At 39.0% G+C, this 27,185-nt stretch overlaps 1 protein-coding gene across 3 annotated transcripts in view; it reads right to left on the bottom strand.

The window, feature by feature from the left end:
• Window positions 1–27,185, bottom strand: part of GPR89A (G protein-coupled receptor 89A) — a 79,115-nt gene that overhangs the window by 1,405 nt on the left and 50,525 nt on the right. For all 3 annotated transcript variants that reach the window (XM_045478912.1, XM_045478911.1, XM_045478913.1), the window contains 5 exons: window positions 19,706–19,815; window positions 17,308–17,396; window positions 16,295–16,387; window positions 2,745–2,840; window positions 548–637 (listed from right to left, as the gene is read on the bottom strand). In XM_045478912.1, coding sequence (XP_045334868.1) covers window positions 548–637; window positions 2,745–2,840; window positions 16,295–16,387; window positions 17,308–17,396; window positions 19,706–19,815 — 478 coding nt within the window. The remainder of the gene's footprint in view (window positions 1–547; window positions 638–2,744; window positions 2,841–16,294; window positions 16,388–17,307; window positions 17,397–19,705; window positions 19,816–27,185) is intronic.

Genomic DNA, 27,185 nt, shown 5'->3' with positions numbered 1-27,185 from the left:
TCCAAAATTGTGCGAGATGCCTGTAGATCCATCCTTCCTCCTCCCCTCCCAACCTCTTCACTCGTTTCATTCAAACCCTTCTTGGATTTCGAGATCCCCACCTCGTCTCCAAGAGAAAATTTACCTTCTGCCTCCATGAAGCCTTCCTGTGTTGATCAGAAAATAGCCAAACATTCTGCTTCTCCTACTTTCATGTCCTTCTTATAAGGGACCCTCATAGTTATTCTAACCTCAAACACCTCAAATACTCAAATTCTAACCCAAATACCTCCAATCTTCTTCATCCATTCCAAGTATCCCTGGAACACCTACTGCATGCCAGCTTCTGTTCCCAGATGCTGGTGCCGTATCAGTGAACGCAACAGACCATGATATCGTTCTATGACCTTTGGTAAAAGTACGCATCTGATGGGCGTGGGATGTAAATCCAACTATTCGTGACTGTTGTTTAAGATCTCAGAAGGCAGAAATCTTAATTAGGTAAAATTATCTTGTGGTGCCACGTAATTAAGCAAATAAGAAATTTAAACTCAATGATACAACCTACCTTGGTAAGAGTGATCAGCAGTCCTCGGATAGATGTAACGATGATGATTCCAACCAGAATGAAGGAAATGTGTTGAGACCAGAACTTCACCTGCCACCATAGAAAGAAGGAAAAGTATCTGTGAAATCTCTGTTGAGAGACACGTGAAGGCTATTCTCCTGATACATTCTGATTGCTTATGTGACTGTGAGAGGGTACTTCATTGGGCCTTACCTGATTAAAAAAATTTTTTTTTAGGGAGCGAGAAAAGTAAGGTGCAACTAACAACACCTAGGAAGGTGGCAGTGCAAATCTTTTTTTTTTTTTTTTAATGTTTATTTATTTGAGCGAGAGAAAAGGAGCATGAGTGGGGGAGGGCAGAGAGAGACAGGGAGAGAATTTCAAGCAGGCTCTGCACTGTTAGCGCAGAGTGGGCCCGACGTGGGGCTTGAACTCACCAACTATGAGATCATGACCTGAGCTGAAATCAAGAGTCAGACACTTAACTGAGTCACATAGGCATCCCTGCAGTGGATATCTTAATGAGACTTAAGACAGGACGGAAGCAAGTGCAGTGGAGTGATGAAAATAACACTAGTCAGTCTGAGGAAACAGAGATGGAGCTAATGATGCAGCTTCAATGTATTACGTGAAAAGCACGGGTTAAAAGGAAATTAAATAGCAGCTAAATTACTTTTAACATCTGTGAAGGATAGTCCCCTCATTGCCCATAACTTTAAGAAATTATTATTTTTATAATAAAAGAATATGTAAACATTCTCAGCTACAGTCTAGGACATAATTGACCTTCACTTGAATTACACGAGGATACCTTTTTCTCCTCTTGGACTGCTTCATAGTGGCAGGCAGCTTTGGAACCCTGTGCTTGATTCGGGTCTGAAAAGTAGCTGCCAGGGAAGTGCTATTACTAACATCTAAAGGTGTTACTCAGAATTCTGAAACATGGAGTATGCAGATGAATTGTAGATTAAATATATATATACACACACAGCAACTAAGTAGCCTCACAAAGCACTGATAAGGAAGAACACTTCTAATAACTGAGCCCAGGAAAAAATGAAAAGAGGAGAAGAAAACACATATGTAACAACAGTGAAGCATGGGTTATATTTTATAAACTACTTGAACGAAAGGTACCATGTTCCTTCACGTGAAAAAGTTTACACCATTGGTTTATCATCAAAAAACGTGCTTTGGGTGCCTGGGTGGCTCAGTCAGTTAAGTGTCCAACTTCGGCTCAGGTCATGATCTCACAGTTCGTGGGTTCAAGCCCCGCGTCGGGCTCTGTGCTGACAGCTCGGAGCCTGGAGCCTGCTTCGGATTCTGTGTCTCCCTCTCTCTCTGTTCCTCCCCTGCTCATGCTCTTGTCTCTCTCTCTCTCCTTCAAAAATAAATAAAAACATTAAAAACAAAAACAAAAACATGTGCTTTGAATTGTTTCTCAAGGACTGGAGCTCATTTTGCTCTGGTTCATTTTCATTTTATCCAGCATCTAGCTACCAGGAGCATGTCCAGCTGAGACGGATGGCTGGGGGTAGCAGGCAGTCTGTCACTAGAATCCTAGCCCAGCTAAATGGTCCTCACAGGGACTAAGAGCATGACTCTGGGCTTACTATCAAAGTGCTAATCAACTAGAATCATTGGCTATATATGTGTGTGTGTGTGTGTGTGTGCGTGTGTATACATATATATATATATATATATTTTTTTTTTAAATATACTCTTCTATTAATAAAGACAGAAAACATAAATCGGGACAAGAGTGTTTAATGATAGTGGTATCATAAAACAGGTAGAAAGAGAATTAAAACTGCACGGGTTACACTTACCATCTTTAGCTCAAAGTCCACATTAATTAATTGATAAAGATAAATTTTTTACAGCAGACATAATTTCACTTCTAACGTGGAACGCTAATTAGTAGTTAATTTTCTACTAGAGGAATCAAAGGTGAGTTTTGGATTTGAAGATCTCATTATATATCACAGAGAGAAGTATCTAATATTTGGTGGGGAGAAACTGGTGAGGAGCAGTCAGCTACAGAAAAGCAGAAGACGAACTATAGAAATAATCGGCATCTAAGTCAGTAATAAGTACCAGCCATCACTTATGGTTTTATGCCCTTTACAAATTTGCTATAAGAATATGTCAAAAAACAATGGAGAATGGGAAGAACAAAAACAAACTTAATTCTTACATCAAATTGGATCCCCAGATAATTCACAGTGATCTCAATGCCTCTTGTGACAGGATCAGTTTTCCCAACCCGGTCAAAAACGATATTAATCGTTGCCTGTAAAGACACAGACCTTTATATATTAGAGCATCTCAATAATCACTATTTTAAAAAGTGACTCAAAATAATGAATTAATCAATATAACATCCTACAGGTAGATGTTCCATCCTACCTACCCTATAGGTAGATGTTCTTAAAAATTCAATTCTACTCTCAATCTAAATCACATATAAAACATCTATTATAGTTATTCACATATAGGCAAACAAAAGTCCTTATGTACCCTATCTTTTCTGTAAAGAATAAAGAGAAAAAAAGGCTATGGCATATGGCATGTATAACTTCGGTTAACAGAAGTCAGAAAGGTAACATTCTGGTGATACAGTTAGAGTGAAATCAAGGAATTCCAGGGTCATTCCCTCTGGTTATTTTCTGAATGCTCTAAGAGCAATCACTAAAATAATGAAAAGAGAGTTACAGCTGACAAGGCAATAAGAGATCAGATGGAATTATGAAAAATATCCAATTAATCCAAAAGAAGGAAGAAACAAAGAAAAAAATGGAAAAAAGAACAGATGGGACAAATAAAAAACATAATAACAACATGGGTGTTTTCAACCCAACCATATTAATAATCGCATTAAATGTAAATGGTCTAAACCAGGGTTGGCAAACTCTGACACTGTAGTGATAGTAGCCACAGATGATACGTAGATGAATGGCCTTGGCTGTCTTTCCAGTAAAACTTTATTTACAAAGGCAGGTGGTGGTTGGATTTGATCTGTGAGCTATAGATGGCTGACTCTTGGTCTAAACACGCCAATTAAATGGCAGAGACTGTAAGACTGGATAAAAAAGCAAGACCCAATTGTACGTTGTTTATAAAAATCCACTTTAAATATAAATATACAAATAGGTTAAAAGTAAAAGAATGGAAGAAGATATACTAACACTAATAAAGAGAAAGAGAAGTCTGTATTAATATCAAAGTAGATTTCATAGTATAAAATACTGCCAGGGATTAAAAGGGTCATTTCAATAAGTGGTTCAAAATGACCCAGAAGGTGCATGTACCAAATAACAGAGCTTTAAAATACATGAAGCAGAGGTCTCAGGAAGATGGTAGAGTAGGAGGATACTGAGCTCACTGTGTCTCAAACACATCAAGATAACAGCTGTATCTGTGCAACTAACTCTACTCTGAAAACCACCGGAAGATTGGCAGAACAGACCATCCACAGTTAAGTGTTGGGAGGCCACATTGAAAAGGGTAGGAGGGGCTGAGACACGGTTGGGAACCAACCCCCAACCGTCTGTGAGACTAACCACAAACAGGAGGGACACCACAAGCACAGAGGAGAGGATCGGACCCCACCCTAGGCACCCCAGGCAGTGGGATGAGGAATTCTGGTAACATGTGGCTTTGAAAACCAGTGGGGCTTAACTTTGGGAGCTTGTAAAATCAGCAGGGCTAAACTCCAGGTACTTTAAAAATTAGCAAGGCCTAACTCTGGAAGAGCCAGAGGGCAATAGGAAACGAAGTCCCTGCCCTTGAAGAGCTAGAATAAATAACTTGGCCTGAGAGACAGCAAAGAAGCAGCAGTTTGAAAAGTGTCCAGGGTATATGTGAGGAATATTCATTTATTAATCTCAGTATGTGCTGGAGGCGCAGGGAGACTTCAAGAACAAAACTGCTGGGCATCATTTCTCTTCTCCTCCCCCAGCCTAGATAGCCAGACACCTGTGGGCACCAGGGCTAATACTCCCTACCTATCTCGCTAGCACCAAGTGCCCTTGCCCCATGGTCACCTGGGGACCTGCCTGCCTCGGCAGGTGGCCCTCTAGCACAGCTCCTGCCCTACTACAAGCAGCCTTAGCAGGGACCAGCACCACTCCAGAGGGACTGCTGTCTTGGGGAAGGGGAGAGATTACATCAGTGTGCCCACAGTTCCAGCAGCTGAGCCTCTTAGTTGGCTGTGCAGGGACCAAACCGTGCCCAGTGTGCCCAGAGCAGGCAGAGCAGGTCACTGCAGCCATCTGGGCTGAAGGCAAATGCAACTCAGCCACAGCAGTAGGGCGCATGTTTCCCACAGAGGAGACACCCTTGGAGCACCTGGTTTTGGTGACCAGGGACACTGCACTACAGGGCACCACTGGGTCTCTTCTACACAAGGCCATTACTATCAAGACCAGGAGTCACAGCTGGCCCCCAATACACAGAAACAAACAGAGAGCTAGATAAAATGAGGAGACAGAGGAATATGTCCCAAATGAAAGCACAGGACAAAATCACAGCAAAAGAGCTAATCAAACTCAGATAGGCAATATACCTAGATAAAGAATTCAAAGCAATGGTCATAAAGATACTCATTGGACTTGAGAAAAAGTGGATGAACTCAAGGAGAACTTCAACAAAGACATAAAAAAGAACTAGAGATGAAGAATGCAATAACTAAAATTAAAAAAAGCACACCAGAGGGAAGGGCAGATTAGAGGATGCAGAATGGATCAGCAATCTGGAAGACAGGGTAATGGGGGGCGCCTGGGTGGCGCAGTCGGTTAAGCGTCCGACTTCAGCCAGGTCACGATCTCGCGGTCCGTGAGTTTGAGCCCCGCGTCGGGCTCTGGGCTGATGGCTCAGAGCCTGGAGCCTGTTTCCGATTCTGTGTCTCCCTCTCTCTCTGCCCCTCCCCCGTTCATGCTCTGTCTCTCTCTGTCCCAAAAATAAATAAACGTTGAAAAAAAAAATTAAAAAAAAAAAAAAAAAAGACAGGGTAATGGAAAGCAACAAAGCTAAACAGCAAAAAGGAAAAAAAAGGAATAAAAAATGAGAAAAGGTTAAAGGAACTCAGCAACACCATCAAGTGTAATAACATTCGTATTATAGGGATCCCAGAAGGAGAAGAGAGAGAGAAGGGGGCAGAAAACGTCTTTGAAGAAATAACAGCTAAAAACTTGTCTAATCTGGGGAAGGAAACAGACATCCGAATCCAGAAAGCACAGAGAGCCCCTAACAAGATTAACCCAAAGAGGTCCACACCAAGATGTGTAATAATGAAAACAGCAGGAAGTAATGATAAAGAGAGAATTTTAAAAGCAGCAAGAGGGGTGCCTGGGTGGCTCAGTCGGTTGAGTGTCCGACTTCGGCTCAGGTCATGATCTCACAGTTCATGGGTTCGAGCCCCGCGTTGGGCTCTGTGCTAACAGCTCAGAGCCCAGAGCCTGCTTCCGATTCTGTGTCTCCCTCTCTCTCTGCCCCTCCCCCACTCACACTCTGTCTCTCTCTCCTTCAAAAATAAATAAACATTAAAAAAAAATTAAAAAAAAAAAAAAGCAGCAAGAGAAAAATAAAACCAGTTACTACAGAAGGGGGACCTTACAAAGCTATTAGTTGATTTTTCACCAGAAACTTTGTAGGCCAGAAGGCAGTGGCATGATATATTCAAAGTACTGGAAGGAAGACCTGGAACCAAGAATACTCTACAAGCAAGATTATCATTCAGAATAAAAAAAGATACAAAAAGTTTCCCAGACAAAAGTTCAAGGATGAAATCACCACTAAATAAGCCTTACAAGAAATGTCAAAGGGAATTCTTTGAGTGGAAAGAAAAGGCCATAATTAGGAGAAAATTATGAAAGGAAAAAGTTTCACAGGTAAAAGCAAACATATAATAGACAGTAGAGGGGCGCCTGGGTGGCTCAGTTGGTTGAGTGTCCGACTCTTGATCTCATCTCACACCATGATCTCACGTTCATGGGACTGACCCCTGCATTGGGCTCTGAGCTGACAATGAAAGCTTGCTTGGGATTCTCTCTCCCCCCATTGCCACCACCCCCCCGCCCCGCTTCTCCCCTGCCCGTGTGCACTCTCAAAATAAATAAATAAACTTAAAAAAATTCTACACATAATAGATTAATCACTTGTAAAGCCAGTATGGAGCAAAAGTAATAAAATCAATTATGTCTACAAAAACCAGTCAAGGAATACACAAAATAAAGAGATGTAAAATATGACATCATCTACATAAAATGTGGAGAGGGAATAAAAATGTACTTTTAGAGTGTGTGTGAACTTAAGCTCGAACTTAAGTTTGGTCAACTTTACAGACTGCTATACACCTAAGATGTTATATATAAACCTAATGCCAATCACAAATCAAAATCCTACAATAGATACCTTAAAGTAAAAAGAAAGGAATCCAAGCATAACACTAAAGAAAACCAACAAAACACAAGGGAAGAGAGTAACAGAAGAAGAAAGGAGCAGAGTACTACAAAAACAACCAGAAACAATGAACAAAATGGCAAGAAGTACATAAGTATCTATCTATCTATCTATCTATCTATCTATATTTATTTAGAGACAGACAGACACAGACAGTGCATGCTCATAGCATGCACATGAGTGGGGGAGAAGGGCAGAAGAAGAGAGAGAGAGAATCTTAAGCAGGCTCCATTCTCAGCGTGGAGCCCGATATGGGCTTGATCCCATAACCCTGGGATCATGACCTGAGCTGAAATCAAGAGTCTGACATTCAACCAACTGAGCCACTCAGGCTCCCCTCAATAATTACTTTGAATGTAAATGGTCTAAATTCTCTAATCAAAAGACAGAGGGTGACTGAATGGATAAAAAAACAAGACCCATCTATATGCTCCTTTAAGAGGCTCACTTCAGACCTAAAGACATATACAGACTGAACATGAAGGGCTGGAAAAAATGCCCCATGCAAAAGGTAGAAAAAAAAGGTAGAGTAGCAATACTTACATTAGATAAAGTAGACTTTAAAACAAAGACTATAGCAAGAGACAAAGAAAGCCACTATGTAATCATAAAGGGGTCAATCAAATAAGAGTATATAACAACTAAATATCTATGCCCTCAACACAGGAGTACCTAAATGCATAAATAATAACAGACAACTAACACTCCACGTATATCAATGTAGATTATCCAGACAGAAACCAATAAGGAAACAGTGGCTTTGAATAACAATTAGACCAAATGGACTTAAAAAGGATATACTGAACATCCCATCCAAAAAACCATTAAATACACATTCTTTTCAAGTACCCATTGAACAGTCCCCAGGATAGATAACTTGTTAGGCCACAAACAATCTCAATAAATTTAAGAAGACTGAGATCATATCATGCATCTTTTCCAACCACAATGATATGAAACTAAAAATTGATCACAAGAAAAAAATCTAAAAAGAATACCAATACATGGAGGCTAAATAGCATGCTCCTACACAATGAATGGGTCAACCAAGGAATCAAGGAGGAAATAAAAAAGAATACAAGGAGACAAATGAAAATGAAAACACGATGGTTCCAAGTCTTTGAGATGCAGTAAAGAAAGCCATTCTAAGAGGGAATTTCATAGCAATACAAAACTAACTCAAGAAACAAACAAAAAATCTCAAATAATCTAACCTCACACCTAAAAGAGCTAGACTTTGAAAGAACAAAGCCCAAAGCTAGCAGAAGGAAGGAAGCAATAAAGATTAGAGCAGAAATAAATGAAATAGAGGGGGAAAAAAAAACCCACACAAAACCAAAACCCCACAAATCCAATGAAACCAGAACCTGTTTCTTTGAAAAGATCAACAAAATTGATACACCTTTAGCCAGACTCATCAAGAGAGAAGACTCAAAATCAGAAATAAAGGAGGAGAAATAACCATTGACACGACAGAAATACAAAGGATTAGAAGAGACTATAATGGGGGTGCCTGGGTGGCTCAGTTGGTTGAGCCAACGACTTCAGCTCGGGTCCTGATCTCACAGCTCGTGAGTTTGAGCCCCGCGTCGGGCTCTGTGCTGACAGCTTGGAGCCTGGAGTCTGCTTTGGATTCTGTCTCCCTCTCTCTCTGCCCCTAACCCACTAGCATTCTGTCTCTGTCTCTTTCAAAAATAAATAAGCATTAAAAAAATTTTTTTTAGAAAGAAGAGACTATAATGAAAAACTATGCCAACAAACTGGACAATCTAGAAGAAATGGATAAATTCCTAGAAACATATAATCCTCTAAAACTGAATCAGGAAGAAATAGAAAATCTAAACAGAGCAATTAGTAGCAATGAAATTCAATCAGTAATAATAAAACAACAACAACAACAGAAGCCCAGGATCAGATCGTCCCACAGGTGAATTCTACCAAACATTAAACAAAGACTTAACACCAAAGAGGCGAAAGACCTACACTGTGAAAACTATAAAGCACTGATGAAAAAAAGTGAAGATGAATCAAATGGAAAGATATTCCATGCTTGTTGTACACCTTAAACTAATGTAACATTATCTATAGAAAGAAAGAAAGAGAGTTAATACCTATTCTCAAACGATTTCAAAAAATAGAAGAGGAGGGAAACTTCTAAATTCACTCTATGAGGCCAGGATTTAAAATCCCTGATACCAAGACCAGACAGACACTACAGAAACAAACAAACAAAAAAGCTACACGTCAATATTTCTTTTTTCTTTTTTTTTTTGAGACAGAGAGAGACAGAGCATGAACGGGGGAGGGTCAGAGAGAGGGAGACACAGAATGTGAAACAGGCTCCAGGCTCTGAGCTGTCAGCACAGAGCTTGACGTGGGGCTTGAACTCACTGACCATGAGATCATGACCTGAGCCGAAGTTGGCCGCTTAACTGACTGAGCCACCCAGGCGCCCCTACAGGCCAATATTTCTGATATACATATATGCAAAATTCCTTAACAAATTTTAGCAGACTGAATTCAATAATACTCTTAAAAAAAACTGTCCACCATGATCAAGCAGAATTTATTCCAGGAATACCAGGGTGATCCAGTATTTACAAATCAAACATGATAAACCAAATCAACAAAATAAAGGATAAAAACCATATGCTCATCTCAATAGATGCAGAAAAAGCATTTGAGAAAATACAACATCCATTCATGATAAAGTGGTTTTAGAGGGAACAAAGTGGGGTTAGAGGAACAAACGTCAGCATAATAAAGGCCATATATGAAAAATGTACACCTAACACCATACTCAATGGTGAAAAACAGAGCTTTTCCTCTAAGACTGGGAAGAAGACAAGGATGTCCATTTTCACCACTTTTATTCAACATTAATATTGAAGTCCTAGTTCCAGCAGTCAGATAAGAAAAAGAAATAGAAAGCATTCAGAATAAGGAAGACGTTAAACTGACTGCAGAAGACATAATAATATATATAGAAACCCTCAGAGACGCCACCAAAAACTATTAGAACTTATAAATAAATTCAGTAAAGTTGCAGGTACAAAATTAATATGCAGAAATTGGTTGCATTTCTGTAATGAAATTATACACTAATAATGAAGTACCAGAAAGAAAAATTAAGAAAACAATCCTATTTACAACTGCACCAAAAAAGACGATCTAAGAATAAACTTAAACAAGGAGATAAAGACCTGTACTCTGAAAACTATAAAATATTGATGAAAGAAATTGAAAGCAACAAAAACAAATGGAAAGTTATTCTGTGCTCAAGGACTGAAAGAATCAGCATTATTAAAACGTCCATGCTACCCATAGCAATCTACAGATTCAAGCAATCCCTACGTGCCAACTGTATTTTTCACAGACTAGAACGAATAATCCTAACATCTGTATGGAACCACGGAACACCCTGAACAGCCAAAGCAATTGTGAAAAAGAACAACGCTGGAGGTCTCACAATCCTGGAGTTCAAGATATGCTACTAAACTGTAGTAATCAAAACAGTATGGTAATGGCACATAAACAGACAGCTAGATCAATAGAACTAAATAGAGAGCTGAGAAACAAACCCATGCTTATACGGTCAATTAATCTATGACAAAGGAGGCAAGAATATACAGTGGAGAAAAGACTGTCTCTTCAATAAATGGTGTTGGGAAAACTGGACAGCTATATGCAAAAGAATGAAACTGGACCACTTTCTTATACCACATACAAAAATATACTAAAAGTGGATTACGTATCTAAATGTGAGATCTGAAACTGTAAAACTCCTAGAAGAAAACATAGGCAGTAATTACTCTGACACTGACCATAGCAACATTTTTGTAAATATGTCTTGCAAGGCAAGAGAAACAAAAACAAACATTAACTACTAGGACTACACCAAAGTAAGAAGCTTTTGCACAGTGAAAGAAATCATTAACAAAATGAAAAGGCAACCTACTGAACGGGAAAAGGTATTTGCAAATGATGTATCTGATAAGGGATTAACATCCAAAATACATAAAGAACTTATACAACTCAACACCCCAAACACAATCCAATTAAAAAGTGGGCAGAGGAACTAAAGAGGTATTTTTCCAAAGAAGACAAAGAGATGGCCCGCAAACACTTGAAAAGATGTTCAACATCACTAGTCATCAGGGAACTGCAAATCAAAACCACAATAAGACATCACCTTACACCTGCCAGAATGCCTAGAATAAAAAAGACAAGAAATAACAAGTGTTGGTGAGGATGTAAAGTAAAAGGAACCCTTATGCAGTGTTGGTGGGAACGTTAATTGGTATAGCCACTGTGGAAAACAGTATGGGGGTTTTTCAAATAATTAAAAATAAAAATACCATATGATCCAGTAATCCTGCTACTGGGTATTTACAGAAAGAGTATGAAAATGCTAATTCGAAAAACTATAGGCACCCCTATATTTACTGAGCATTATTTACAACAGTGGAGATATAGAAGCAACCCAAGTGCCCATCAATAGATGAATGGATAAAAAAGATATGATGTATTTATACAATGGAATATTACTCAGCCACAAAAAAGAATGTGGTCTAGCCATTTGCAATAACGTGGATGGTCCTAGAGGGTATGATGCTAACTGAAATAAGTCAGACAAGGAAAGAAAGAACACCTGATTTTACTTACATGCAGAATCTTAAAACAAATGAACAAAGAAGTAAACAGACTCTTAAATACATATAACAAACTGGCGGTTGCCAGAAGGTAGGTAAGTAAAGGAATGTGTGAAATGGATAAAGGGGATTAAGAGGCACAAATTCTTAGTTATAAAATAAATAAGTCATGGAGATGCAATGCACAGCATAGAGAATATGGTCTATAATATTGTATAACATCGTATGGTGACAGACGGTGACCACACTTATAGTGGTGAGCACTCAGCAATGTGTTGAATTGTTGAATCAAATATATTGTACACCTGAAACATTGTATGTTAATTATAAGTAAAAAAAAAAAAAAGCACAAAGCACAGAGAACTAAAAAGAGAAATAGACAAATCCATAACAATGGTTTGAAATGTCATCACCTCCTCTCAATAACTGAGAAGATAGAAAAATCGGCAAGGATACAGAAAACTAACAATACTACCAACCAACTTGATCTAATTGAGATTTATACAACATTCTAACCAGCAAGAGCAAAATACACATTCTACTCAAGTGCACATGGGATGGATATTAGCCATGGTTGAAAATATTCTGGGCAGAAAACAAGTCTCAATAAATTTGAAGAGATCAAATTTAAGACAAATCAAAGTACATTCTCAGATCACATGGTTTAAACTTGAAATCAATTACAGGATGATATTCCTCTGATCACCAAATATTGGATAACATACTTCTAAATAACCCATGAGTCAAGGAAAAGGAATTATACATATTTTGAACTGAATGAAATAAAAATACAACACACATCTGAAATGCTACATTTTGAATCAATGTAATATACTATACCAGCCAACTAAAAAGAAAAAATATCATATGGTCCTCTCAATAGATGCAGAAAAAGCATTTGACAAAATCAAACACGTGTTCATGATTAAAAACACTCAAGAAACTATGAATAGAAGGGACTTCCTCAACCTGATAAAGGGCATCTAGGAAAAGCTAACAGCTAACACCATACTTCACGGCATAAGACTGGATGCTTTCCCCCCAAGATGAAGAAAAAGATTAGGATGACTGCTCTTACCACTTGTTTAATTTTGTACTTTGGTGTGATATGGCTGAAGGAGAAGAAAGATGAGATAGAATGGGATGGGATGGGAGGGGAGGGAAAGGGAGGGGAAGGGTAGGGAAGGGAAGGGAAGGGAAGGGAATGGAGGGGAGGGGAGAGGAAGGGGAGGGGAGGGGAAGGGGAGGGGAGTAGAAGGGGAGGGGAAGGGAAGAGAAGAAAAGAAATAAAAGGCATCCAGAAAAGAAACAAGGAAGTAAAACTGTATTTGCAGAGAACAGATGGTCTATGTAGAAAAAATCCTATGAAATCTACAAAAAACTTTAAAAATAAGCGGGTTTAGCAAGGTTGCAGGATATGAAATCAACAGACAAGAATCAACTGTGTAACTACATAATTATACTAGATACAATTGTGTATCTAGTAACACTCAGAAACTGAAATTATAAAAACATTCCCATTTATAATAACATCAAAAATATATTTGAGATAAATCTGAAAAATGTAAAAGACCTATACACTAAAAACTATAAACAATGCTGAGTGAAACTACAGAAGATCTAAATAAATGGTTACACCATGTTCATGAATTGTAAGACTCAATATTAAGTCAAAATTAAGTCAAATTGATCTGAAGATTCAATGACATTCTAATACATATTTCAGCAGTATTTTTGTATTCAGCAGTAATTAAAAACTGATTCTAAAATTCATATGGAAATGCAAAGGGCACAGAATGGCCAAAACAAATTTTAAAAAAGGAGAAAAAAAGAGTATTATTTATTTCAAGACTTATTAACATATATATCAATAGGAAAAAACAAATAGAAAAAATATATGGTCAATTAGTTTTTGACAAAATTGCAAAGTCAATTCAATGGAGAAAGGATAATCTTTTCCACAAATGGTGCTACAACAAGTAGATATGCGAAAAAAATGAACTTGGATCCACACTCCAACATCATATGAGAAAATTAACACCAGATGGATCATGGACCTAAATGTAAAAACCTCAAACTATAAAATGTATAGAATAAGACAAGAAAAATATCTTTGTGACCTTGGGTTAGGCCAAGATTTCTTAGATACAACACCAAAAGCATAACCCATAATAGAAAACAAAAGATACAGCAGACTTCATCGAAATTAAGAACTTCAATTCTTTGAAAGATACTAAGAGAATGACAAGCCAAGCCAGTGACTGGGAGAGAATATGTGAAAATCACATTTGATAAAGGGTTTCCAGAATGCAGTGAAAAAATATGCAAAACCCAATAAAAAAGAAGCCTAATTTATTTTTTTAAAATTTTTTTTTTTTCGACATTTTTTATTTATTTTTGGGACAGAGAGAGACAGAGCATGAACGGGGGAGGGGCAGAGAGAGAGAGGGAGACACAGAACCAGAAACAGGCTCCAGGCTCTGAGCCATCAGCCCAGAGCCCGACGCGGGGCTCGAACTCACGGTCCGCGAGATCGTGACCTGGCTGAAGTCGGACGCTTAACCGACTGCGCCACCCAGGCGCCCCAAGAAGCCTAATTTAAAAGATGGCAAATAGTTACCCCACCCTCTCACATATACAGGTGGCAAATCAACACATGAAAAGTTGTTCAACATCATTAGGCATTAGGAAAATACAAATTAAACAATTCAATGCCACCTCATATCTATTAGAATGTCTAAAAGACTGACTACAAAATGTCAGCACGGATGTGGAGTAAACGAAATTCTCAAACACTGCAGGTGGGAATGTAATAGGGTACAACCTCTTTGGAAAAGTTTGGCCATTTCATACATTTGCCATGTGACCTAGCCTAAGTGTTTCCTCATAACAGGAAAGAGAGCACATGTCCACATACAAACTTGTACACAGATGTTCATAGCAGCTTTATTTGAAACATCCCCAAAGTGGAAACAAATACCCATCAGCAGGTGAACAGATAAACAGACTGTGGTACAATAACACAACGGAATACTACTCAGCAATGAGAAGGAATAAACTATTGACCACACGATAACATGAATGAAACATAAAGTAATTATGCTGAGTAAAAGCTGCCAGACAGAAAAAGGGTACATAATTTAAGACTCTATATACATAAAATTCTAGAAAATATAAGTGGTTACCTGGGGACACATGAGAGAGACATTACAAGGGGGTACAAGGAAGCTTTTGGAAGTGATGGATGGGTATGTTCTCTCCAAAGTGTGGTGATAGTTGTTGGACAGGTGTCTACATAGGTCAAAACTTACCCAACTATACCCTTTAAATATGTGCAGTTTACTGAATGTCAATTACACCTCCATAAAGCTGTTAAAAATGATATGTTCCTCTAAAGGCTATGTCTTGGGAAAAACTTTTTAGTAGCTTAGTTAATTGAACATACTATCTTCATTTATCTTCTCCACTGAATGAATCAGGATTTATAAAGGTCCTCTGAATAGGCATTGACATCAATTTACTATAACATTAGATCCATTAAAATCCAGAATCTTCCATTCATCTATACTGATCAAAATTAACAAGCTGACAAAGCTCCTCTTTGTGCAAACACAGCCCCAGCAGGAAAGTCACCAAAACAGAAAGTCCAATCAGCCTTTTCTGTAATCACACTGAAATCCACAAATACCTACAGATGAGACACAAAATGAATGTACACAAAATGCACATAAAGAATATGGCATTGAGAGTGCCACATAAGATGAATTTATCTGTAGAAATAATGTTTCGGAATTTACTTTGTATTTAATTTTTTTAGGTATATACAGATGATTAAAAAGGAGAAGTAGTTTCTGTTCTGAGCTGAAGTAGGGATTGTATTACATAGATATACTCATGGGTAATATGGAAAGCAGAGTGTAAAATAAAAACCTTTGCATTCCTTTCATGTAGTTTATAAACTAAGACCTTACTAATGATTTCTGACTGAAGAAAAATACAATTCCTCTTTTCTATGTGACATAAAAATGAGATGTGGGGGGAGGGGCACCTGGGTGTGGCTCAGTCCCTTAAGCATCCAACTCTTGATTTCGGCTCAGGTCATGATCTCACGGTCCATGAGATTGCACCCTGCTTCGAGCTCAGAATTGACAACGTGGAGGCTGTTGAGGATTCTCTCTCCCTCTCTCCCTGCCCCTCCCTTGCTCATTCTCCCTCCCTCTCTCTCAAAATAAATAAACATTAAATTAAAAAAAAAATTTTTTTTAATGTTTATTTATTTTTGAGAGAGAATGTGCACAAGCATGAGAGGGGTAGAGAGACAGGGAGACCCAGAATCTGAAGGAGGCTCCAGCCTCTGAGCTGTCAGCACAGAGCTCAACGTGGGGCTCAAACCCATGAACCATGAAATTATGACCTGAGCAGAAGTTGGACGCTTAACCGGCCGAGCCACCCACGCATCCCAAACATTAAAAAAATTTTTTTAAAAAGAAAAGGGGGAGAGTCAGTCTCGGGGATGTGAAAGATATCATTCTCTGTTGACTCCTTTGGATTTAGAATTTACAAACCTACTTTTCTCTCTGCCGTTACCAGGGAAAATAACCTAAACCCTGACAGTTAAAACTAATATACTTACCATGAAAATTTTCCAAACACAGTAAATAGAGAAAAAGTAACCCAGAAAATTGAAGTATTTTCCCTTAAATGTTTTGGAATATTCTATTCTCTCCTGAGGGAAAACAAATACAGAACATGGTTAGTCTCAGCAAAATGTAAACTTTATACTCAGCTAAAACATTCCTGCCTCTATGAATCACTGTTTTGCCAGAGCGAAAAACCCACACATGGCTTCATAATATTAAAATAATACTAGTGGGAAACATTTATTGAGTGCTTACTTTAAGCACCAAACTGGGATAAACACCTTACATACATTATCTCCTTTAATTTTTATAACAACTCTTCTATGTTCTATTATCTTAATCTTACACAGGAGAAAACTGAGGCTTACGGGGTGGGGTGGGGGGGTGGTGTCAGGTAACTTGCCCAAGGTCACACAGATAGTGAGTAGGGGAATTGAAGCTCAAGTCGGTCTTCAAAGCCTATGCTACTTCTATATTATGGCTATTCCAATGAAGTGATCCTTAAAAAGGATAAAAATAGTTTGAATGACCTTAGCTAATAGATTTTACATACTTAAATTATATGGCATTTTTACATAAATTATATGGCATTTTAACTTGAGGAAAGTTAGGTCACTTCTTGGTCTGGATCCTTTAAAACATGGCTAGATCATGGCATCACTCTTGCAATATTATTAACTTCTATAGGAATAAAAAGCAACCAGAGGAGCTACCATCTTGACCCTGAATCAGTAGGGGGTGGTGTGAGCCATCTTCCCAGATGTTGAAAAAACCTCGCCTGACTATCCCACTAATTTTTATTATTGAGAGCGTTCCATTAAGAATTTTGCTAGGGGGTAGGAACAATGTCATGAAGAACAGACTCTTAATGCTTCATGGCTGATACTGGAGCTCTGAGGTCTCTCTTGTGCTGGGTGGCCATAGAGGATGCTACAAAGCTATTTAGTCTTGTTCTGCCTTCAATCGTACTGATTAAAAACCACACTTCCGTTTCCTTTCTCTGTACCTTGGTAGCATACAGATCAGCTGTTTCCAGAAAAAGCTGCCTGCTTAGTTCTTCCAAAGCGTCCACTTCCTGTTGGATAAGAGTGAGATCTGGCACAAAATGGGCATCAAGGTTTAAATCACATAGAAGTTTCAAGAAATAGCAATGAAGAAATCATATGCTTTTGGTTTCTCCTAGCCTGGATATTCAATTTCCTGCTTCATGGCCAGCAGTACTCTTTCAGAGCAGTTTTCCCAACCTCCAACACAGGTGTGAAAAAGCTTCTCCCCTAAGAGCATTACCAAATACCTACCATTCAGTTTCTCACTAGTTCAAGTGGCTCAGACAGATGGTTTTGTTGTTGCTTTTCTTTATCTAATTAGAGTAAGTCAAATGTAATCTTGAAATCTCAAATAGTTACATAGTAAAACTCCTATAATATAGCGTAATTTCCCCCTAAATTATTTGAATAAATATAATGTTAGGAAAGGGGATTAATACTACTGAGTTTAATACAGGCTGGGATTTATAAACATTCCCTTCTTTAGTTCTTTATAGACATTATCTTCTATTATTCTCATAAAGTCCCATGAGATAGGTGTTATTACCCATTTTGCAGATAAGGAAAGTAAAGCTCAGATATGCCTTCCTCCAAGGTCTGCTCTTTCCATTACACTATGCTACTTTCCAAGAACTCAGTGAGGGCCTGTTATTGTCTCCATTGAGGAAACAGGGGCTCAGAGAGGGAAATAATTTTAATCCTGATACTTTTGCTGATTTGACTTACTATCACTAAGATAGCTGAAACCTAAACTTTAGCTTTTATGGACTTTAAAGTCATGAAAAATAGTGAAAATAGCCCAAGTCAGAAGATTCACTTTGGTCCAGAGCCTCCCTAACTCTGTGACTTTTCCTGCTAGAGGCAGGCATTCTACTGCCTTCTGCAGATACTGCCCCCTTCACCCCCTCCCTTTTTTTTTTTTTTTTTTTTTTATACAAATGGAAGGTTGTGGCAATCCTGCATTGGACAAGTCTATGGGCACCATTTGTGTCTCTACCAAAATGTATCACATTTTGGTAATTTTCACCATATTTCAAGCTTTTTCATTATTATTGCATTTGTTATGGTGATTTGTGATCAGCGATTACCACTCAAAGTTCAGGTAATGATTAGCATTTTTTAGCGATAGTTTAAACTAAGGTATGTACATTTTTTTTTTAAGAATGCTATTGCACACTCAATAGGATACAGTATAGTGTGAACAAAACTTTTATATGTACTGGGAAACCGAAATATTCATCTGACTCACTTTATGGCGATATTTGCTTTATTGCGATGTTCTGGACCCACACCTGTAACATCTCTGAGGTATGCCTGTACTGCTCAAATCACCATAGTGCCCTTCGGCTCCTTCTTCAGTAGTGGCTGCTACTGGGATGGTCCAGGCCACCAAACAACAGGGTTTAACTAGTTACATGTCTGCCTCTCCCATGATTAGATGGTCAGCTTCTTGAGGAGAGAGGGTACATACTCTGTTCATCATTTTATCCCTTAGGACTCTGCCTGGAAATAGAAGATATGAAATGTCTCCAGGGTAAATGAATTCAATGTAATCCTTTTTTTCTTCTCTCATGGTCATCCTGCCTTTCTTCGGTCCAATTCTTACCTACATTTGACACCGGAAAGATATGTCACAATTTATAGCAAGGACAGATTACATCCTTTTCCTCCAATTGAAGCAAAAGGGAATTTGTACTTCCCTCAGGCTAGAGAAGGAAGGAGGAACATGCTATCTCACCCCAGCCCCACCCCCCCCATCCCCCCACCCCCGCAATTTTGACTTAATAGCCTGGTAGACACAAAGAGATTTTGTTGCTCAGTCTGGGAATCAAACACTGCAACCAACTGGGCCAAGAACAACCCATTAAACCCAATATCCTTGATCCTTCAAACTAAAAGTCAATGAAGATACAGTGCTGCTTAAAAGTTGTTTAGCAATACCGATCGCTTTAGAAATGGGCCCTTACCAGCTCATATACATACAAACCATCCATTTTCGGGAGTCACTGTGTTTTATGCTAGTTTTTCAGACCTGGGAAATAGAATAGTGTAGAGGAAAGAACTAAAAGGAGGTCCTATCTTTGCCACAAACCACAGTGTGACTTAACCTCTCTGGGTCTATTTTCTCATCTGTAAAATGGAAAGAGTGACTTTTAGGATTTCTTGAGCTCAAAGACAATGGTTTTATGATCTTTTAGGGGCACTGGAGAGATGACTCTCTATTTCCTAAGCCTAGCCCTGGCCAGCTGGACTCTGATGCAGTCAGGTACCTTAGAGAAGACCATCCCAACACTACTTTTTTCTTCTGGCCTTGGTCCAGAGTTGAGAAAAAGAATCAGGCAGAGGGATAAAGGATACTTTCACTTCCTGGTGCTGAAGTGGTAACACTTTTTATCATTCCCCAGAATCCTGATGGTTTGTTATGCACCTCCCCCTTCTGGAACATAGTTCTCCGTGTCATTGCCATCCTGAAAGGAGAGAAAAGATAAAACCTCAGCAGGGAGCTTTAATCCTCATAGTCGGTATTCATCCACCTTCTAGTCTCATAACTGCCCTTTTCCCTTGCTGAGCTGTTCAGGAAAGAATGCAAACTCCAGAGTCCCGCTTTGCCACTACTCACAACCAAGGGGAAACTGTACACTCCCAAGAAGCAATGTGGCCTATGCAAAGGAGCACAGAATTTGGCGAAGGCAAGAAACGTGAAGATTGGCTCTAACTGAGAAACTAGAAGACTGCAGAGTTTTCATTTCCTCATCTCTGGCCGGGTGTGAAGATCACTGAAACCGTATATAAGAACTCATGCCGTCAACTACAAAGCTCTATACTTATATTAGTAATTTTTACCATTATCATTTAAGGACAAAATAGTTAACACACCTGAAGGGCCAGGTTCAGGGTAAGAACTAAAAAATTTCCTTCCTTTTTGAAAGCAGACAAAGAACAAAAACTAAATGCAGGAAAATCACATAAATCTAGTCTCTTTTTTTTTTTTTAAGTTTATTTATTAATTTTGAGAGAGACAGAGACAGCATGAGTTGGGGAGGGGCAGAGAGAGAGGGACAGAGAGAGAGAATCCCAAGCAGGCTCCATGCTGGCAGCACAGAGCCTGATGCCAGGCTTGAACCCACAAAACCATGAGATCATGACCTGAGCCAAAACCAAGAGTCAGACACTTTAACTGACTGAGCCACTCAGGTGGCCCTCTGTGGGCTAGATTCTTTAAGACAGTGATTAAAGGTATTAACAATAAGAATATGAGGTATATTGGGTCATGCTGACTTAATTTTCTTCTCAGAATGACCTTTGCCTGGATATCGAGTGAATGGGATATAGCTCCAAGTTTTAGCTCTTTAATTACACATGTTCACTATAACTTAGCATTGTTGGAAGAGGTCATTAACAACCAAGAAGAGGCTCAATAGGAAGCTTTTGACTTGGGAGAACTAAGGGTTATGAGTCTTGCCATTTTCATAGGTGGAAAAGCTGGAGCAAGTGTATGAAGAAGGAAGAGGTTCTATCTTGCTCATTTGAAAGTTCACTTCAGTTTACCGGGCCGGATTAAAAGAGAGGCAGTGGGGAGAGAGGGAGCACTGAGGCCCATTTCTATTGTCCTTAGTTTCGATGCCTACAGCACGACAAATGCAACGACTGGCTGTGGAGTGGAACTGGTTGATGATGTCAAGGTGACCGACACTGTATCGTGGCCCCGGAATAGGCAGGGAGGCACAATCACTGGGAGAAGTGAAGGCTGGCTGCACACAACAAGCGTGACCTTGTTTTAAATGACTCACTTTCACTTTTAATTTTATCACTTTAGCCTAAACCAATTTTGCTCTTTCTTACCATCAGTTGCAGATGAGAAATAAACATGTATTTTTAAAAGAAATGGTTAACATTATCAGACTTCCGGAGATGTGGTAAAAAAGAAAAAAATAGTACGAGGTACCTGTACTTTTATCTTGAACTTTTTGTCACTATCATCAACACCACATCCTGTGACCATCATCATTATTGCCTCTTTATGATAAGGGCAGTCCAGAACAAGAAATTATTCTTTCATTATTAGCTGGATGCCATTAAAAAAACCCACAGTCTGGAAAAACATGCGCCTGGCTGAGGTTTGGTGGTAGTTTGCAAGTCAAGAGGCTGAAAAGTGTCTACTGTGGTTTAAATATACTATTCCACTATTCTTCTGGTACAAACCAGAAAGGTGGGAAGAAAGCAATTACTTTTCCTTTCTAATTAAACATTTTGAGGTATTGTAGATTCACATGTGGTATAAGAAATTACAGAGACATCCCACGCACCCTTTCCCCAATGGAAACATCTTGCAAATTTATAGTACAATAGCACAACCAGGGTATTGACACTGATACGGTCAAGATACAGAATATTTCCATCACGACAAGGATCCCTCACAATGCCCTTGTACAGCCCACTTCCCCCCTCTCCCCTCTGACTCCTCTTTAACCACCTAGGAACCACAAATCTGTTTTCCGTTTCCATTCTGTCAGTTCAAAAATGTAATAGAAATAGAATCAGATAGTATGGAACCTTTGCAGATTGGCTTTTTTCACTCAGCATAATTTTCTGGAGATTCACCCAGGCTGTTTTAGCAACAGTTCATTCATTTCGTTCATTTTTATTACTCAGTAGTATTCTGCACATGTGCGACCCCATAACCATTCATTCACTAAAGGGTATCTGGGTTATTTCCAACTTGGGCCACTATGAATAAAACTGCTACAAACGTCAGTGTACAAGTTTTCTGTGAACCCGACTCTTCTTTTCTCTGGCATGAATGCCGAGGAAGGCAGTTGCTGGGTTGTGTGGTCGTTGCAGGTTTAGTTTTTAAAGAAAGTGCTAAATGTGTTCCAGAATTACTATTCTACATTTTAACCAGCAATGTATGAGTAATCTAGCTGCTCTGCATCCTTGCTAGGATTTGGTGTCGCTTATTTATGTTAGCCATTCTAATACGTATATAGTGGTATCTCATAGTTTTAATTGCATTTCTCTCACGTTTTAGGATGTTAAAACATCTTTCCACCTACTTAATAGCAATCTACATATGCTCTGCAATGAATATCTCCATGTCTTTTGCCTATTTTCTAATTGGACTTTTTTTTTTTTAACTCTGTTTTGAAAGTTTTCATATTTTAGATACTAGTTTTTTCTCAGATCTGTGGTTTACAAATATTTCCCCCCAGTCTATAATTTGTCTTTTCACCCTGAGCAGGGTCTTTCCCAGAGCAGAAGTTTGTGGTGTGGATGAAGTCTAATTTATCAATTTTTCCTTTTATATGTTTGGTGTCAAATCCATGAACTCTTTGCTTAGCCCTAGAGCCCTCCTAAGACTTCCTATGTTTCTTTCTCCCTAAGTTGTAAAGTTGTACCGTTTGAGTTAATTTTTGTGTAAGATGTGAGATTTATATTGAGATTCACTTTTTAAAAAATCTATGAAGGGGTGCCTGGGTGGCTCAGTCAGTTAAATGTCTGGCTTTGAGTCAGGTCACGATCTTGTGGTTCCTGAGTTCAAGCCCCACGCTGGGCTCTGTGCTGACAGCTCAGAGCCTGGAGTCTGCTTCAGATTCTGTGTCTCCCTCTCTCTCTCTGCCCCTCCCCTGCTCTGTCTCTGTCTCTCTCTCAAAAATAAACATTAAAAAAATGTTTTTTAAATCTACGGATATCCGATTGCTCTAGAACTATTTGTTGAAAAAGCGATCTTTGCTGACGTGCTCTTGGATCTTTGTAAAAAAATTACTTGGGCATATTTGTGTTAGTCTATGTCTGAGTTTTCTGCTCTTTTCTATTGATATGTGTCTATACCTCTGCCCATACCACACAGTCTTGGTTAGTATAGCTACATAATAAACTTTGAAATCAGACTGATTCTTTCCATTTTATTCTTTTTCAAAATTGTTTTAGCTATTCTAAGTACTTTTGCCTTTCCATATAAAATCTACAAAAAAATCTTGTTGGGATATATGTTAAAGCTGTGTATCAGTGTGGAGAGAACTGACATATCTACTATTTTGAGTCTTCTAATCTATAAACTTGGTATGCCTCTCTATGTAGATATTTGATTTCTTTGATTAGCATTTTATAGTTTTCAGCATGTAAGACCTATATATGTTTTGTTAGACTTACATCTAAGTATTTCATTTTTTGAATGATTGTAATTGGTATTGTATTTCTAAATGTCAGTTTAAAGAAATACTTTAAGTCTCTGTATGTTTATTATGTACCTGCAACCCTGTTAAACGACCATTATTTTGCATTGTTCCCCTGTGGAAAATAAGCTTAAGAATTCTGTACACTTGCACCAGTGGGTTAACAAGGCTTAGGGCAGAAAGCCACTATGGGGCAAAAGTGCCCAAGGTTAGTCACTAAGTAAAACAAGGCTTAGGGAGAAAAGCCACCTCCACAGGACAGAAGCCTCTGAGAATAGAGGGACAAAGCCACTACGGGGCGAAAGTGCGCAAGGTTAGCTAGTAGAAAGGTGCCTTGTTAGCCTTGAGGCAGCGCGCTCCAGCAATCTTACACTTTGGAGAGAACAGCTACGTGGCTGTATCGCCCACAGAGAAACACTGTCCATCTGGCATCTGGCGCCAATGTATCATTGTGCTTTAATCTCAACTTCTACCGCCACTTGCCCCCCAAACCCTTTGCTTCTTACAAATTAATGGTCACTATCTTATTGTTTGTTTCTGCACATTCACCATGTATGTAAAACCTTGAGAGATCAATACATACAGAGGCAAAACCCCTGTTCGGGGCTCTTGTCTCCTCCTGGACATTAGCTTCTCTCATATTCAATTCTGCATCCAATCTCTTGCTGGACAAGAGAGAGCTCCAGATTCAAAGTCTGCAACATTCCCCTGTATCATTTTTCTCTTGCTGCTTTCAAGATTTTTTCATCTTCATCTTTTAGTAGTTTGATGATATGAACCTCAGTAGAGTTTTGTGTTTACCCTACTTGGGGTTAAGCTTCTTGGATCTGTAAATTAACATTTTCCACCAAATTTGGGAAGTTTCTGGCCATTAGTTCTTTAGAATACCAAGCAGCCTTGGTCTTTTTTTTTTTCAACGTTTATTCATTTTTGGGACAGAGAGAGACAGAGCATGAACGGGGGAGGGGCAGAGAGAGGGAGACACAGAATCTCGGAAACAGGCTCCAGGCTCTGAGCCATCAGCCCAGAGCTTGATGTGGGGCTCGAACTCGCGGACCGCGAGATCGTGACCTGGCTGAAGTCGGACGCTTAACCGACTGCGCCACCCAGGCGCCCCGGCCATTAGTTCTTTAAATGCACCCCCGCCCCCTTCTTTGAGAGAGAGTGAGCGAGCACGCAAGCGCGCGCACGTGCATGCACCTGAGCATGGGAAGGGCAGAGAGAGACAGACTCTTAAGCAGGCTCCACGCCCAGTATGGAGCCTGATGCAGGGGCTTGATCTCACGACCCTGGGATCATGACCTGACCCGAAATCAAGAGTTGGATGCTTAACCAACTGAGCCACCCAGGCACCCCTCTTTAAATACTCTCTTTCTCTCTCTTTAGGACCCCAACTACATTTTGAACTGCTTGATATTGTTTTATACTTAAATACCCTGCATTTTTTCCAGTCTTTTCTCTATTCTTCAACTGACTAATTTCTTTTTTTTTTCTTTTTTTCTTTTTTAACATTTATTTAGAGAGACAGAGAGAGACAGAGCATGAGCAGGGGAGGAGCAGAGAGAGGGATACACAGAATCTAAAGCAGGCTCCAGGCTCTGAGCTGTCAGCACAGAGACCGACGCAGGGCTTGAACTCACGAATCACGAGATCATGACCTAGGCCAAAGTTGGACACTTAACCAACTGAGCCACCGAGGCGCCCCTCCAACTGAATAATTTCTATTGATCTATCTTCAACTTGATTCTTCCACCTCTCAATTCTGCTAGGCCTACCTAGTGACATTTTCATTTCAGTTATTGTACTTTTCAGTTTTTGAATTTGTTTTCTTTTTAAAACACAGTTTCCATTTCTCTTTTGGGATGCTTTATCTGTTCACTGATATTATGTTCTCCTTCATTTCTTAGAATTCATAATAGATTTCACAAAAAGACTTAAAGGCTATTATTTGGGCCCACTTGAAGTTAAGTGTCTTATTATCTGCTTTTTATCTTGAACATAGATTGCTTGGTCCCATTTCTTTGTATGTCGAGTAAGTTTTGGCTGAAAACTTAACACTGCAGACAGTATGTTGCAGTAACTTGGGAATCTATCCCCCCCCTCCCCCCTGCCCCGAGGACTGTTTTGTTTTGTTTTGTTTTGGTTTTTTTGGTTGGTTGTTGTTCTATTAAGCAGTTAGCTTACCTGGGCTCAAACTGTGAAGCCATCCTACCTACTGCATGCAGCAACTACTATGTTTGCTTAGTTTTTCAGCATCCAGCTGCTCTCTTTGTAGCTGACTCTGGTGGTCTCTGCTGAGCCTGAGCAGGTTAGTTAGTGGTTGACAAAGAATCTGAACAGATTTTGTATTTTAAGGCCCATCCTTTCTCTGGTCCCTTTGTTTCTAAGGGTTCCTCTAAAATTTCTAATTGCACCTTGCCAGTCCTGAGTTCTACCTTGTGACACCTTAAACCAGTTAAGAATTTCACTTCCTGTCATTCAAGCTCTGTGCCCATCTTACACACAGTTCAGGCAATGCACGCAGCCAAAGGCACCACACACCTGCAGATCACATTAAGAGGGAATTATGTCTTTCAAGGGTAGACCCCCTTCTAGTTTCTCCCTACTTTTTCTCAGGCTCTCTGGTATCTACTCTGCAAATGTATTGTTTAGTGATGAGGCAGGGACTTGGATAGTTTATACCTCGATTCTATTATCTTAGTACTTCTACATGTCTCTTGCCTCCAAAATTTCACTTCCAAGTTCAAACCAGAGTAACTGGAAATTTATCAGTCTGAGTGGATGCTAGGATAGTGGGCAGTGGCTGAAGAGCAACCCCAAGCAAGAAAGCCACAAAACGTGAGGTAACGTGATACTCTTCAAAATTTGTACCTCTGTTCGTTTTCCAGTGTCTTTGAATAATATCTTTTATGATTTTTTTCTAGTTTTTATGATTCTCTATAGAAGGATTTGCATAAACTCTTTGCAGTACCATGGTTTGAAGGCAGTTGTGGCTGGTGCTGAAATTTCACCAGTGAATGTATTTTTTCCCCTATCTCTACAAGTTTTCAAGAGAGCCTAGAAATAAATAAATAAATAAATAAACAAACCAACTCAAGAGTATAGGTTAAGATTTTTTCTTTATAGTAGCTTGCATTAAACTTTTACATATTATAATACTCTAGTTTTTTTTTAGTCACAAACAGAAAAATTAGAAATTCAGAATTTGTGGTTGGAAAGGGATCCTAGAGACCCTTTAGCCAACCCTGTCATTTTCCAAATGAGGAAACTAAGTCTAGCAATTGCTCAAGATCACTTGGCATGTTTACTGTAAAGTGACTGCCTGGCTCAAATTCTTTTCATTATACTATGGGAGAGTTGCATAGCTGTATTTTCTATCTTCCACAAAACCACAATTTCAAAGTTGTATTAATACTGTTTGTGAGTACAGACTATAATTTAGCTATATCCTAGATTACCAAAACAAAAACTTTGACATCTAAGTCAAAAGAAAAAGAAAATAACAGATCACTTAATTCTTTTAACCTGAAAAAAGCTGAAGGCTTTGATCACTAAACCAGTGTGTTCATACTAATTGAAGCAGGTTTTAAAAAAATTATTTTTAAAGTTTATTTATTTATTTTGAGGGAGACATCAAGCAGGGTAGGGGCAGAGAGATACAGAAA

This window comes from Leopardus geoffroyi, chromosome C1, assembly GCF_018350155.1.
Source record: "Leopardus geoffroyi isolate Oge1 chromosome C1, O.geoffroyi_Oge1_pat1.0, whole genome shotgun sequence".
Classification (NCBI taxonomy): Eukaryota; Metazoa; Chordata; class Mammalia; order Carnivora; family Felidae; genus Leopardus; species Leopardus geoffroyi.
Note: the sequence above shows the minus strand (reverse complement) of the source record. Positions and strands in the feature narration are given on the sequence as shown.